The sequence below is a fragment of the Lethenteron reissneri genome, chromosome 52 (assembly GCF_015708825.2).
Source record: "Lethenteron reissneri isolate LAM-NWPU_2019-01 chromosome 52, ASM1570882v1, whole genome shotgun sequence".
Taxonomy (NCBI): domain Eukaryota; kingdom Metazoa; phylum Chordata; class Hyperoartia; order Petromyzontiformes; family Petromyzontidae; genus Lethenteron; species Lethenteron reissneri.
The window spans coordinates 7,261,086-7,277,061 of NC_083830.1; the positions used below are offsets into that span (position 1 = coordinate 7,261,086).

Below are 15,976 nucleotides of genomic sequence, written 5' to 3' on the forward strand. Positions count from 1 at the left end.
GCATGCGTCTGTGTGTGTGTGTATCAACGTTGTATTTATAAGCCACGAGAAGCATGCCTACGCACGCACGCACACCGCGCAGACCGACGGGTCGTTGTTAGCGAGCACCTATTAAGGGTCCGGCACCGCGCTCTGTGCGGACAGCACCACGTGACGGCACTTTGCACTCCTCTCACAGCCACGCAGCTGACCGCCGCCACCTTTTGTACCCCCCCCCCTCCCCCCAGTGAACGGCGCCACGTGCAGTACAACAAACGAAATCGTTTTTTTAGGCTGAGACGACCTAGGGGGGGGGGGGCCGCGGCGATAGACGGCGACGAACGCGGCCAGGAATCCAACTCGGAGCAGGGGGGATCTGTTGGTCGCGGTTGCGCTCAACCATTCCGCCACCGCTCCCAGACCCTCCCCCAATCCCCCGTGACTGCCTTGGGTGACGATGCCCCCCCCCCCCCCCCCGCGTACCCGTAGCCACCCCCCCCACCAAAATCGATAAATATCGAGTATTCACTATGTAATGCATCGAATAGCGCACGTGTAGCGAACTCGTGTTGCGTTGCGATTGGCGGAATGTTGTGATGCGCTTCGTGGGTTCATATGCACCCCCCGCCGCCCCCCCCCAATTAATCGATTAGTTCAATTGATTAATCGAAGTGCTGTCGTCAATTTGGACGGAGCTCGCACGAGCCGAGCAGGAGATGAGCTCCTGGACGACGCACAACAACAGACGGCGTGAACACGCTTGCACGCGAATACCGAGGGGTTGTGGACTTCGCCAAACGCGCACTGATGGACCGGCGTGGGGAAGTATGGTCGATGTGCCTCCCACGGCCAGGAGCTGGCACCGTCATCCAACAGTGGATTCGATATTTAAAAAACCGGGCTGTCGTACGCGATGTGATGCGTGTGTGTATGCTATGTGCAGCGTCATCATCAGCAACAATCATGGTCAATCCACTGCTAGATGAAGGCTCCTTCCCCAGACCGTCGCTGTCTCAATGGACGTATTTTCACATTAATTGATCCAGTACATCCAACGACGCATTACCGTACAGTATTAAAACACTCAACCGATGGATAATGTATATGACTTTTAAGGTTCATGCGTTCTCTGCACGGTTATAATTATAATCATTATTGTATTATTATTCTGTGTAATATACTGTGACATATTTCAATAAATGTCAAATTTTGCATCTCTAGACTATTTCCCCGCGTTGTGCGTGTGCGTGGAGTTGTGTGTCTGTGTGTGTGTGGGGAGCGGATGAGCGACGCTCACAACAACGAGCGGAGCGCCGGGTGGAAAAAGCACAGCAAGTTGGCACAGTAGGGGGCACAGGTGGTGCATCAGCCAGTCATCTCGGTCATCTCGGTCAGTCGACCCGTGGCACCTGGGTCTGCCCCGTGACCTCCTGCCAGCGGGCGTTCGACACTTCACGTGGCCTCAAGGTGCACTTGGCCTGGCACAAGCGTCGTGGTGACGTCACCGCCACTTAGTGGCGAATGGCGGTTGTTGGGAAGCGGTGGTGCAGTGGTTAGCGCTACGCTGCACTACGAACCCGGCGACCCGAGTTCGATTCCCGCTGACGGCCAAACACCGGTTTGACGATTGTCTGAACCGGTCCTGGGCTTTTTCTTAGGCTGACTCAGCCTCAAATGAGTACCTGGTGCGATGTGTGAGCATCACCACTAGGGGAGACAAAGGCGGCCGGGCGTGGTGCTGGTCACCCACCCCCTCGTGTGCCGTGCCGGCCTTCATACGCGCTCGCTAACAGCACTTGCCCCAACAGCCTGTTACAGGTTATACGAGGGGGATCTTTGTCTCTGTTATGTGTTCGCTACTGGAACATCACACGCAGCAAGGTTATACCCAGTAAGATGTCCAGACGTTGGGCCAACGTTATGGCCAAGTGGTTGGCACCGTTTGGGGTTCAACGTTGACCCAACGTTGGGAGTCAACGTTGCCCTAACGTCGGCCCCCCACCGTTCCAAATGTTACTGGGCAGCAGGGTAGGAGTGATTTTGGAAAACTAAACTTGATCATAAAAAGTAAACTCACAATGCGAACTAAAATAGAATGTTTAGTTTTAAGGAACATTCGACATATATAAGGATATTAAATCTGCTACATGTACACCTCTACTTACGAACGAGTTCCAGAGGTCTGTTCGTAAGTACATTTGTTCAGTAACTTTACTCCTGTAGATTCCAAATGCGTTGCACGGCTTGCGCACTAAACACGGCGAATGGCTTAAAAGTTGTATAATCTCCTGTAGATGTAGATGCCACTGGCGTCTTCACGTTCCGCAGATGCAGATGCCACCATCGCCATCTATTGCGCGGCGGTTGAACTTACGACTCTCGGTCCGAAAGTACGTAAGTCGAATGTTCGTAAGCAGAGGAGTCCCTGTATTTCGTGGATTTAAAAGATAAATCATGAAAGTACGTAAGTCGAATGTTCGTAAGCAGAGGAGTCCCTGTATTTCGTGGATTTAAAAGATAAATCATGAAAGTACGTAAGTCGAATGTTCGTAAGCAGAGGAGTCCCTGTATTTCGTGGATTTAAAAGATAAATCATGAAAGTACGTAAGTCGAATGTTCGTAAGCAGAGGAGTCCCTGTATTTCGTGGATTTAAAAGATAAATCATGAAAGTACGTAAGTCCAATGTTCGTAAGCAGAGGAGTCCCTGTATTTCGTGGATTTAAAAGATAAATCATGAAAGTACGTAAGTCGAATGTTCGTAAGCAGAGGAGTCCCTGTATTTCGTGGATTTAAAAGATAAATCATGAAAGTACGTAAGTCCAATGTTCGTAAGCAGAGGAGTCCCTGTATTTCGTGGATTTAAAAGATAAATCATGAAAGTACGTAAGTCGAATGTTCGTAAGCAGAGGAGTCCCTGTATTTCGTGGATTTAAAAGATAAATCATGAAAGTACGTAAGTCGAATGTTCGTAAGCAGAGGAGTCCCTGTATTTCGTGGATTTAAAAGATAAATCATGAAAGTACGTAAGTCGAATGTTCGTAAGCAGAGGAGTCCCTGTATTTCGTGGATTTAAAAGATAAATCATGAAAGTACGTAAGTCGAATGTTCGTAAGCAGAGGAGTCCCTGTATTTCGTGGATTTAAAAGATAAATCATGAAAGTACGTAAGTCCAATGTTCGTAAGCAGAGGAGTCCCTGTATTTCGTGGATTTAAAAGATAAATCATGAAAGTACGTAAGTCCAATGTTCGTAAGCAGAGGAGTCCCTGTATTTCGTGGATTTAAAAGATAAATCATGAAAGTACGTAAGTCCAATGTTCGTAAGCAGAGGAGTCCCTGTATTTCGTGGATTTAAAAGATAAATCATGAAAGTACGTAAGTCCAATGTTCGTAAGCAGAGGAGTCCCTGTATTTCGTGGATTTAAAACGTAAATCACGAAAGTACGTAAGTCGAATGTTCGTTTTATTTTATTCTTTTATTATTTCCCTTCTACGTGACTTTACCGAAAGAACCAAGAAGATGAATCTCTGCAGTCACGAAAGCTTTAAATCGAAAAATAAATCACGAAATCAAATGGAAGTGCGCAAAGGAGCATGGGTAGAGGACGCATGCTCGGAATTTTATTGAAATAGAAAAAGGAGCACGTGGAAGAGAAACCGCACGCAGATTAATTACATCATCATACTGATCTCCATGCAGCAGTCGATAGACCATGATGATGACGATTAAAGCATGGGTAGATGCACGCCGTGAATTCCACTGAGAGAGAGAGACACAAATCGGAGCGTGTGGATTCGAGAACACCCTCGCTGAGTCGTGACGTCATCAATTAAACTGTTAAAACTAAACTACGTAATGTTTTTTCACTGGTAGGAACCTCCTGGTTCCACCAGCCCACAGGGGATTATTGTGTCCGTCCGTCCTTCGCGGAAGGAGGGGCTGGGTGGGGAGGCAGCGGCTGGGTGGGGAGGGGAGGGCGGGGAGGGGCTGGGTGGGGGGTGGGAGGGGTGGGGCTGGGTGGGGAGGGGCTGGTCACCCCGTGGTGCCCTTATAAAACTCAACGTTTAACCTACTCACGCCGGCTTGTGCCCGCCCTCACAGTCGGGCATATTTGCGGAATACACCACGCCGCCGTTGACCCTGGCCATTGACCGAGCAACCCAACGTTCCTACCAGCTCCCTCCGCAGGAGGAATGTGTTTTTTGTACCAGGTAAGGTGCCACTGAGCTATAAAGCTCTTTACAAGAAGCGACCTGGCAATCACAAATGATAGCACAACGAAGTGGCTTATCACGTGGAAATGTATGGCAACCAAACAACTCTGAACGCGCGTCGATTCTACATGTGGAGGGAGCAACCGGAGGACCCGGAGTCAAATCCACGCGACCACGGGGAGAGAGAGACAGAGACACCGCAAACTTCACATATACAGCGGGCATCGTCAGGGTCGGGATGGAACCCACGACCTCATGCATACCAGGCGAGGGAGATAACATCTCACCACCGCGCCACCCCAAGGGACCGTCCATAAATGACGTCACGCACCTGGGGGGGGGATCAGACATTTGTGACGATGTGTGACGAGAGGGGGGTTGAGAAATGTGACGTCACATCAAAATGCGCAACTTTAAATAAATATAAACAACACGTTCGACTTAATTAAATAATTTTAATAAATGTTTTCTCCTACAACATCAGAGTGCAGCGCCACATTAAATACGCACTACAATTGCAATAGTTTAAAGCGATATGAAGCATGTTTTCTTTTTGGGGGGGCAGAGCTTTGTGACGTCATATTTGAGGGGGGGGGTTTGACTTTTTGTGACGCCGTGTGACAAAGTGGGGAGGGGGGGCGGGTAAAAAATCGTCCAAAATCGCGTGACGTCATTTATGGACGGCCCCCCAAGAAAAGTCACGGTCGAGGGGCTTGGTCAGGACGGTAGCCGAGGGTCAAGAGTAGTGACGGATTGGCAGCCAGGGGAATGGAACGCGTCTGGGATCACGTCACCCGCGCGGAGATGGAGCGATTAAATCATGGCTGGATCGTGAAAGGCCCGTGTACAGCACTGTATAGCATGTGGCGTGCACAGACATGTGGTTGGATTAACGTTGGATCAACGTTGGCATGTGGTTGGATCAACGTTGGCATGTGGTTGGATTAACGTTGGATCAACGTTTGCATGTGGTTGGATTAACGTTGGATCAACGTTGGCATGTGGTTGGATGAACGTTGGATCAACGTTTGCATGTGGTTGGATGAACGTTAGATCAACGTTTGCATGTGGTTGGATTAACGTTGGATCAACGTTGGCATGTGGTTGGATTAACGTTGGATCAACGTTTGCATGTGGTTGGATTAACGTTGGATCAACGTTGGCATGTGGTTGGATTAACGTTGGATCAACGTTTGCATGTGGTTGGATTAACGTTGGATCAACGTTGGCATGTGGTTGGATTCACGTTGGGCTCAACGTTGGCATGTGGTTGAATCAACGTTGCCCCAACCATGGCATGTGGTTGAATCAACGTTGGATCAACGTTGGCATGTGGTTGAATCAATGTTGCCTCAACGTTGGCATGTGGTTGGATTAACGTTGGATTAACCTTGGCATGTGATTGGATCAACCTTGGCATGTGGTTGTATCAACGTTGGCATGTGGTTGGATTCACGTTGGATCAACGTTGGCATGTGGTTGGATCAACGTTGGCATGTGGTTGGATTAACGTTGCCCCAACGTTGGCATGTGGTTGGATTCACGTTGGATCAACGTTGGCATGTGGTTGGATCAACGTTGGCATGTGGTTGGATTCACGTTGGGCTCAACGTTCCGTGGTTGCTGGGCGGTGAGTGAATCAGCTCATGTGCCGGTGCTAAACGCATCGCAGGATCGTGAGAGATGGCCACGACTCGGGGAGGGAGGCCTTCATCCACCAGTAGATAGACCATGGTTGTTGATGACGATGATATTACTGATGCTGAAATAACAACGAGACAAGAAGTCACAGCTTCTCGAGACGCTGGCCTTCCTCAAGAGATGCCGCGATAACAAGGTAATACCCATCGCTTTCACACTCACATCTGCTGCTGTGTCCTCACCGAACTCTAAACAGATTTTATTTAAAGCTAGCCATATCTAATCTCGGAGAGAATAAGGTTACTCCGATCTGAACTCGATAATTGAGACAAGACTCTCTTACAAACACATTTAATGATTCATTTTGTTTTATACCGACGTGACTTTACCGAAAGAATCAAAGAGTATGTTGAACTTCTTTTGACGAGACTCCTAGCACACAGTGACGCCAACGGACCCTGTCATATCGACGTGGTGACGTCCCAATAGGCCCTCGATACGGTCCTCACTCCCTTCAGTGGTCACGTGACTGAAATATCGACGTTGCTGACGTCACAATTGGCCCTCGATACGCGACTCCCTCTATTCAAGGTCGCTTGCCCAGTGGTCACGTGACCGAAATATCGACGTGGTGACGTCACAATTGGCCCTCGATACGGGCCTCCCTCTCTTCAAGGTCGCTTGCCCAGTGGTCACGTGACTCTGGCAACCGAGCGACGCGTCTGCCGAACGTGCGTTCGACGGGGGAGGGTCAACGATGTTGGCCCAGCAACATTCACCAGGTTGAACGCCCTCTAATTACACTGGTCAACAAAAAAAAAAAATTCTGGCCTGGACTTTTGCAGCTGTTTTAGACTAATTTCAGGGTGCCGATTCCAAATCTGATCTCAGATTTGCTCTATCACATCTCATTTTTTTGCTGTCGGCATACCCCATTTTCATTGATTTTACCCGAAATTAACTCCGTCACTTATGATTGCAAGTTGTTGCGAGTCAGTGACTGCTTTAGTGTTAAAATATGGTGCTGTATTTTTAGGATAGTGTGTTTATAATATCACTTTATGTAGATATCCACATTTATTTAAGATTTTTCTTCTGCAGTTTTTATTGAAAATGCAATATTTGATATCTCAAAAACCTGATGTGACAAGACAAAAACTGATGCCAGATTTGGAATCAGCACCCCAAAATAACCTTCAAACCGTTGGAATACCTCATGCCAGAAAAAGTGCGTTGACCAGTGTTATAACCAGTGCCGGATTAAGCTAGTGCGGGGCCTGTAGCATATGTTATAAAGAGGCCCAAAATAAAATAAAAACGTAAATATTAAAACACAATTTTTTTACTTGTATAGTAAGGAAATTGTATTTTTTCATTTGCCATACAGCCAGATAATACGACAAATCGCTAACCTTAAACACCCAGTCGTTCGTAAAAGTTGAAGGCAGTGTAGTACTATAGTAATAGAGCAAGTGCAGAATCACTGAACCGGAATTGATAGCTTGACAGCATTTAGCGCGGGGCCCTTGAAAGTGCGGGACCCGTAGCATTTGCTACTTTTGCTACTGGGATAAGGGGCCGTCCATAAATGACGTCATGCACCTAGGGGGGGGTCAGACATTTGTGACGATGTGTGACGATGGGGGGGGGGGGGGGGGGTGAGAATGTGACGTCACATCAAAATGCGCAACTTTAAATAAATATAGGCAACACGTTCTACTTCATTAAATAGACTTTTAAATAAATGTTTCCTCCTACAACATCAGAGTGCAGCGCCACATTAAATACGCACTACAATGACAATATCTTCTTGGTTTTTTCGGTAAAGTCACGTAGAAGGGAAGTAATAAAATAATAAAAATAAAACATAATAAACAATTCTCACGACGTTCGGCCACTACCGTGCAGAGCCTCCGGCCTCGCCTAGATTGCCCACCCGGCTGAGGCTGGATACTGGGGCCGTTACCCCCCCCCCCCCCCGCGCTACAATAATACTGTGTAATCGCTATAATTTTATTATCTACCGACCCTATAATAGTAATTGCACACATTGGGGTGGGGGGGGGGGGAGTGAAGAGGACGTGAAACTTTGAAGAATTTACCTCAGAGTCGCGTGTTAATGCGTGCGCATATTTTTAACGGGAATTAAAAATGGCGTCCACCCCGCAGCGAATGCGTCGCTACCCGTTGCCAGGGGCAACCGCCGTCCAATGAAACTGCGTATGGTCCGGCGACACACAGCCAGACGGACAGACAGACAGATTTGCGATTTTATATATATAGATAGACAACAGGTTCTACTTAATTAAATATAATTTTAATAAATGTTTCCTCCTGCAACATCAGAGTGCAGCGCCACATTAAATACGCACTACAATGACAATAGTTTAAAGCGATTTGAAGCCTGTCTTATTTTTTTGGGAGGGGGGGGGGGCAGAGCATTGTGATGTCATATATGAGGGGGGTCTGACTTTTTGTGACGCCTTGTGACGAGAGGGGGGGGGGGGTCAAAAATCGTCCAAATTCGCGTGACGTCATTTATGGACGGCCCCTTATCAACGGTTTCGACTTTTCGTGTCTCATCAGCAGTGTCGCTATCGTTGGAATCGATTCCTCGACGGCGTACGATTACTACTGAATAATCGATTACATTTGTAACTGCCGGATTCGTGTCATATTAACAGAACAGATTGATTTGGCGTTGCTGCTGCTGCGACTGCATTAGCAGCGCTTTAAAAAGGGGGGAGGGTGATACATTTATAATAACAGGCGATGTTTCAGGTCATATTATTGTTGTTAATGTATCGATGTTGTTGTAATCCCACAAAGAATCGAGAATCGATTCCACACACCCCCCTCCGATTTAATTATTTAATTCCTGCACCACGCGTTTGAATCTGCTCTTCGGCACTCTTCAATAACAAGTAAGTTCAGACCCGTACCTTCAACAACCACGAACATTTAACAATCGCCCGTAACATTAATCGCGTTTAGTGATTGTTTCGCAAATTACTGTTTTCTTTTTAAATGTAAAACGGTGACATTTTAGTTTTGAATTCAATCGCCGCTGTCGCTCAGCCGCTCCCTACCGCCCGACCCCTCTCTCCGTCGGTACGCGCGTCCAGGCAAGGCCGTGGTCTCGGCCTAGGCCTGCCGGGAGTCTGGAGGCGGCGGCTGAAATGGGGGTGGCCGCTGACGTCCCCGCTCCCACGACGTGGTTTGAGTTTCTCCTCGACGAGAACCTGCTGGACCTTCACCTGAGCAAGCCCAGTCCGAGTACGAAGTGTACTCGTGTGTGTGTGTGCTAGTACACATGTGTGTGTACTCGTGTGTGTGTGTACTCGTGTGTCTGTGTACTCGTGTGTGTGTGTGTACTTTGTGTGTGTGTGTACTAGTGTGTGTGTGTGTGCACTCATGTGTGTGTGTTTACTCGTGTGCGTGTGTGTGTACTCGTGTGTGTGTGTACTCGTGTGTGTGTGTACTCGTGTGTGTGCTCGTGTGCGTGTGTGTGTGTGCGTGTGTGTGTACGCGTGTGTGTGTGTACTCGTGTGTGTGTACTAGTGTGTGTGTACTAGTGTGTGTAGGACCTTGGGGTGCGACAGGGATGTCCTCTGGCTCCCACATTATTTAACATCTATTTTGACCGCGTAGTTCGTGAAGCCTTCAATAGCTGTACCGGGGGAATTTCCGTTTGGTACAGATATAATGGGAGGCTGATCGACGCCCGGGTGCGATCAAGGGATGGCTCCCTATTGGTCAACCACGTTATGTATGCCGATGATTTGGTAATAGCTGCTCATTCAGAAGAGGAGTTGGAGGCGCTGCTGCTGAGACTGGAGCGTGCCACTAAGAGGTGGGGCCTTACCATCAGCCCCACCAAAACCAAGCACCTGCCTGGGTATTTTGTACCATCGGACACTCCACCCCCACAACTCCCAATTGGTGATGGGGCAGTTGTGGAGAGAGTGGAGAGTTTCCCATACCTGGGCAGTATGCTTATGACCGGCTCCAGTCTATCAGCAGAGGTCTCACTCCGAATCAGTCGAGCGGCAATATCTTTTCATCGGTTGCGTAACGCTGTGTGGAAGCTACCTGGTCTGTCGCTCCGCACGAAGCTTCAGGTCTTCTCGGCCACGGTCATTCCCTCCCTTCTCTACGCTTGCGAGACGTGGACCCCCCTGGTGGAGCATCTTCGCCGGTTGGAAACATTTAGGCTGGCCTGCCTACGATCCATCCTGGGTTTAACCAGGCTGGATTGTGTGAGGAGCTCACAAATCCTTGAAAGATCTGGGCAAAGTCCCATCAGTGAGCTCCTCCGGCAGGCAAGGCTGCGTTGGCTGGGTCATGTAGCCCGCATGCCCAGCCACCGCATGCCTAAACAGCTTTTGTTCGGCCGGATCGAGGGGGCTAGACGGGCGCGGCACGGGCTGGAGAAGAGATGGAGTGATGTGGTACAGGAGGACGTGGAGCTGAGTGGACTTGCCGATGACTGGTACCAGCGGTGTCAAGATCGGCCTCAGTGGAGGAGGCTCGTGAAGGACGCTACTGGGCAGTTGGAGGCAGTCGCCCTCCAACAACAACGGAGGGCGGAGGAGCGACGCTCACAACAACGAGCGGAGCGCCGGGTGGCTAAAGCACAGCAAGTTGGCACAGTAGGGGGCACAGGTGGTGCATCAGCCAGTCATCTCGGTCATCTCGGTCAGTCGACCAGTGGCACCTGGGTCTGCCCCGTGACCTCCTGCCAGCGGGCTTTCGACACTTCACGTGGCCTCAAGGTGCACTTGGCCTGGCACAAGCATCGTGGTGACGTCACCGCCACTTAGTGGCGAATGGCGGTTGTTGTTGTTGTTGTAGGACTGGGCTCTGGGTTGTTCTTCGTGCTTTCGGAGTCCCTGACCCTCTGCTCACGATCATTAAGGACCTTCATGACGGTGAGCGGGCCCGGGTAAAACTACGTGGCCGGGAGTCGGAGCCTTTCCCTGTACACCTTGGGGTGCGACAGGGATGTCCTCTGGCTCCCACATTATTTAACATCTATTTTGACCGCGTAGTTCGTGAAGCCTTCAATAGCTGTACCGGGGGAATTTCCATTTGGTACAGATATAATGGGAGGCTGATCGATGCCCGGGTGCGATCAAGGGATGGCTCCCTATTGGTCAACCACGTTATGTATGCCGATGATTTGGTAATAGCTGCTCATTCAGAAGAGGAGTTGGAGACGCTGCTGCTGAGAATGGAGCGTGCCACTAAGAGGTGGGGCCTTACCATCAGCCCCACCAAAACTAAGCACCTGCCTGGGTATTTTGTACCATCGGACACTCCACCCCCACAACTCCCAATTAGTGATGGGGCAGTTGTGGAGAGAGTGGAGAGTTTCCCATACCTGGGCAGTGTGCTTATGACCGGCTCCAGTTTATCAGCAGAGGTCTCACTCCGAATCAGTCGAGCGGCAATATCTTTTCATCGGTTGCGTATCGCTGTGTGGAAGCTACCTGGTCTGTCGCTCCGCACGAAGCTTCAGGTCTTCTCGGCCACGGTCATTCCCTCCCTTCTCTACGCTTGCGAAACGTGGACCCCCCTAGTGGAGCATCTTCGCCGGTTGGAAACATTTAGGCTGGCCTGCCTACGATCCATCCTGGGTTTAACCAGGCTGGATTGTGTGAGGAGCTCACAAATCCTCGAAAGATCTGGACAAAGTCCCATCAGTGAGCTCCTCCGGCAGGCAAGGCTGCGTTGGCTGGGTCATGTAGCCCGCATGCCCAGCCACCGCATGCCTAAACAGCTTTTGTTCGGCCGGATCGAGGGGGCTAGACGGGCGCGGCACGGGCTGGAGAAGAGATGGAGTGATGTGGTACAGGAGGACGTGGAGCTGAGTGGACTTGCCGATGACTGGTACCAGCGGTGTCAAGATCGGCCTCAGTGGAGGAGGCTCGTGAAGGACGCTACTGGGCAGTTGGAAGCAGTCGCCCTCCAACAACAACGGAGGGCGGAGGAGCGACGCTCACAACAACGAGCGGAGCGCCGGGTGGCTAAAGCACAGCAAGTTGGTACAGTAGGGGGCACAGGTGGTGCATCAGCCAGTCATCTCGGTCATCTCGGTCAGTCGACCCGTGGCACCTGGGTCTGCCCCGTGACCTCCTGCCAGCGGGCGTTCGACACTTCACGTGGCCTCAAGGTGCACTTGGCCTGGCACAAGCATCGTGGTGACGTCACCGCCACTTAGTGGCGAATGGCGGTTGTTGTTGTTGTTGTACTCGTGTGTGTGTACGCGTGTGTGTGTGTACTCGTGTGTGTGTGTGTGTGTGTACTCGTGTGTGTGTGTGTGTACTCGTGTGTGTGTGTGTGTACTCGTGTGTGTGTGTGTACTCGTGTGTGTGTGTGTACTCGTGTGTGTGTGTGTGTACTCGTGTGTGTGTGTGTACTCGTGTGTGGGTGTGTGTACTCGTGTGTGTGTGTACTCGTGTGTGTGTGTGTACTCGTGTGTGTGTACTCGTATGTGTGTGTGTGTACTCGTGTGTGTGTACTCGTGTGTGTGTGTGTACTCGTGTGTGTGTGTACTCGTGTGTGGGTGTGTGTACTCGTGTGTGTGTATGTGTGTGTGTACTCGTGTGTGTGTGTACTCGTGTGTGTGTGTGTACTCGTGTGTGTGTGTGTACTCGTGTGTGTGTATGTACTCGTGTGTGTGTGTGTGTGTGTACTCGTGTGTGTGTGTACTCGTGTGTGTGTGTGTACTCGTGTGTGTGTTCGTGTGTGTGTGTACTCGTGTGTGTACTCGTGTGTGTGTACTCGTGTGTGTGTGTGTACTCGTGTGTTGTGTGTACTCGTGTGTGTGTGTACTCGTGTGTGTGTGTGTACTAGTGTGTATGTGTGTGTGTACTCGTGTGTGTGTGTGTGTGTACTCGTGTGTGTGTGTACTCGTGTGTGTGTACTCGTGTGTGTGTACTCGTATGTGTGTGTGTGTACTCGTGTGTGTGTGTGTACTCGTGTGTGTGTGTGTGTACTCGTGTGTGTGTGTGTACACTCGTGTGTGTGTGTACTCGTGTGTGTGTGTGTACTCGTGTGTGTGTGTGTGTGTACTCGTGTGTGTGTGTACTCGTGTGTGTGTGTGTGTACTCGTGTGTGTGTGTACTCGTGTGTGTGTGTGTGTACTCGTGTGTGTGTGTGTACTCGTGTGTGTGTGTGTGTACTCGTGTGTGTGTGTGTGTACTCGTGTGTGTGTGTGTGTACTCGTGTGTGTGTGTGTGTACTCGTGTGTGTGTGTACTCGTGTGTGTGTGTGTGTACTCGTGTGTGTGTTCGTGTGTGTGTGTGTGTACTCGTGTGTGTGTTCGTGTGTGTGTGTACTCGTGTGTGTACTCGTGTGTGTGTGTGTACTCGTGTGTGTGTGTGTACTCGTGTGTGTGTGTGTACTCGTGTGTTTGTGTGTACTCGTGTGTTGTGTGTACTCGTGTGTGTGTGTGTGTACTCGTGTGTGTGTACTCGTGTGTGTGTGTGTACTTGTGTGTGTGTGTGTACTCGTGTGTGTGTGTGTACTCGGTGTGTGTGTGTGTACTCGTGTGTGTACTCGTGTGTGTGTGTGTGTACTCGCGTGTGTGTGTGTGTGTGTACTCGTGTGTGTGTGTGTACTCGTGTGTGTGTGTACGCGTGTGTGTACTCGTGTGTGTGTGTGTGTACTCGTGTGTGTGTGTGTACTCGTGTGTGTGTGTGTACTCGTGTGTGTGTGTACTCGTGTGTGTGTGTACTCGTGTGTGTGTGTACTCGTGTGTGTGTGTGTACTCGTGTGTGTGTGTGTGTGTACTTGTGTGTGTGTGTGTGAACTCCTGTGTGTGTACTGTGTGTGTGTACTCGTGTGTGTGTGTATACTCGTGTGTTATTGTAGCGGTTAGAGCGCTGTGCTGGCCACCCACCCCCTCCTATGTCGTGCTGGCCCTGATAGGTGCTCACTAACAGCACTTGCCCCATCAGTCTGGTGGAGCCTATATGGGGGATCTTTGTGTGTGTGTGTGCCTTTTTACTCGTGTGTACAATGTTTGGGTTACAATATTTTTCAATGTAGAAGTTACCTGACACCCTCACACACACAAATGCTGTCAGCGAGTAGCACCTACGAAGGCTGGCACGTATCTGTGTTGAACTTTCGATTTAAAGCTTTCGTGACTGCAGGGATTCATCTTCTTGGTTCTTTCGGTAAAGTCACGTAGAATGGAAATAATAAAATAATAAAAATAAAACATAATAAAACAATTCTCACGACGTTTCGGCCACAACGACGACTGCTTGCGTTTAACGGTGCTGGATTGTCGCATCGCGAGCGACGGTGGCTTCTTGGGGGTGGCGTTTGGGGGTGGGGGTGGGGGAGGGGGAGACATTCATCCAGCAGTGAGTAGCTCATGGTTTGTCATCTCCCCCCCCCCAACTCCTCCTATTCGTCTTTCGCTTTGCGATCGACGGCAGATCCGTCGGGCGTGGTGCTCATCAGCCTGTTCCTGGAGCAGGCGTCCAAGTCGACGGTGAACTGAGCAGAACCAGGCGGTGCCGCCCGCCAACAACAAGCGCAACCGCGTGCTCAAGCTGCTGGCGCTGCGGACTGCCGCTCACCTCCAGTGGGACCTTGCGCTGCTCGAGCGGAAGTGAGCAGGCGCCCGTCACGCCCGTCACGCGTGTCACATGCGTGTAACGGGCGTGACACGCGTGTCACACGACGTGCCCCCGGGACCTAGCCCGCGTTGCGTGTCGAGCCTGAAGTGTGCCAGCGTTGAACATGCTGCTGCTGCTGCCGCTGAATTGTGTCGTATTGTGTTGTTATTCTATGGAGTTTCATTTAGTTGAGTTGCATTGTAGTGCGTTGTAGTTCGTTGCATTGTATTGAGTTGTATTGAGTTGCGTTTGTCGTGTGCCAGGCTGAGCGTACTCACGGGTGCGTGTCGAGCCTGAAGTGTGCCAGCGTTGAACATGCTGCTACTGAATTGTGTCGTATTGAGTTGTTATTCTATGGAGTTTCATTTAGTTGAGCTGCGTTGTAGTGCGTTGCATTGTATTGAGTTGTGTTTTGAGTTGTATTGAGTAGCGTTTGTCGTGTGCCAGGCTGAGCGTACTCACGGGTGCGTTTCGAGCCTGCAGTGTGCCAGCGTTGCACATGCTGCTGCTGCTGCTGCCGCTGAATTGTGTCGTATTGAGTTGTTACTCTATGGAGTTTCATTTAGTTGAGCTGTGTTGTAGTGCGTTGCATTGTACTGAGTTGTATTTTAAGTTGCATTTTGAGTTGCATTTTGAGTTGTATTGAGTTGCGTTTGTCGTGTGCCAGGCTGAGCGTACTCACGGGTGCTGAACATGCTGCTGTATTGTATTGAGTTCTTACCGCACCGTGTTGTACCGTACCAAGCTGTGTTGCCGCGTGTGCCAGGCTCAGCGTGCCGGTGCTGAACATGCTGCTGTATTGTAACGAGTTCTTACCGCATTGAGTTGTACCGTACCAAGCTGTGTTGCCGCGTGTGCCAGGCTCAGCGTGCCGGTGCTGAACATGCTGCTGTATTGTATTGAGTTCTTACCGCATTGAGTTGTACCGTACCAAGCTGTGTTGCCACGTGTGCCAGGCTCAGCGTGCCGGTGCTGAACATGCTGCTGTATTGTAACGAGTTCTTACCGCATTGAGTTGTACCGTACCGAGCTGTGTTGCCGCGTGTGCCAGGCTCAGCGTGCCGGTGCTGAACATGCTGCTGTATTGTATTGAGTTCTTACCGCATTGAGTTGTACCGTACCAAGCTGTGTTGCCACGTGTGCCAGGCTCAGCGTGCCGGTGCTGAACATGCTGCTGTATTGTATTGAGTTCTTACCGCATTGAGTTGTACCGTACCAAGCTGTGTTGCCGCGTGTGCCAGACTCAGCGTGCCGGTGCTGAACATGCTGCTGTATTGTATTGAGTTCTTACCGCATTGAGTTGTACCGTACCGAGCTGTGTTGCCACGTGTGCCAGGCTCAGCAAGCCGGTGCTGAACATGCTGCTGTATTGTAACGAGTTCTTACCGCATTGAGTTGTACCGTACCGAGCTGTGTTGCCGCGTGTGCCAGGCTCAGCGTGCCGGTGCTGAACATGCTGCTGTATTGTATTGAGTTCTTACCGCATTGAGTTGTACCGTACCGAGC

The 15,976-nt window shown here is 50.3% G+C and overlaps 1 protein-coding gene across 1 annotated transcript in view; it reads left to right on the plus strand.

Annotated features, from left to right (window-relative positions):
• The first annotated feature begins 8,703 nt into the window (after positions 1-8,703).
• The window catches only part of INTS8 (integrator complex subunit 8), a 50,669-nt gene continuing 43,396 nt past the window's right edge, over positions 8,704-15,976 (plus strand). The window contains 4 exon segments of the mRNA XM_061573128.1: positions 8,704-8,758; positions 8,960-9,110; positions 14,288-14,349; positions 14,351-14,463. Of these exon segments, the coding sequence (XP_061429112.1) occupies positions 9,014-9,110; positions 14,288-14,349; positions 14,351-14,463 (272 nt within the window). The 5' untranslated portion in view covers positions 8,704-8,758; positions 8,960-9,013.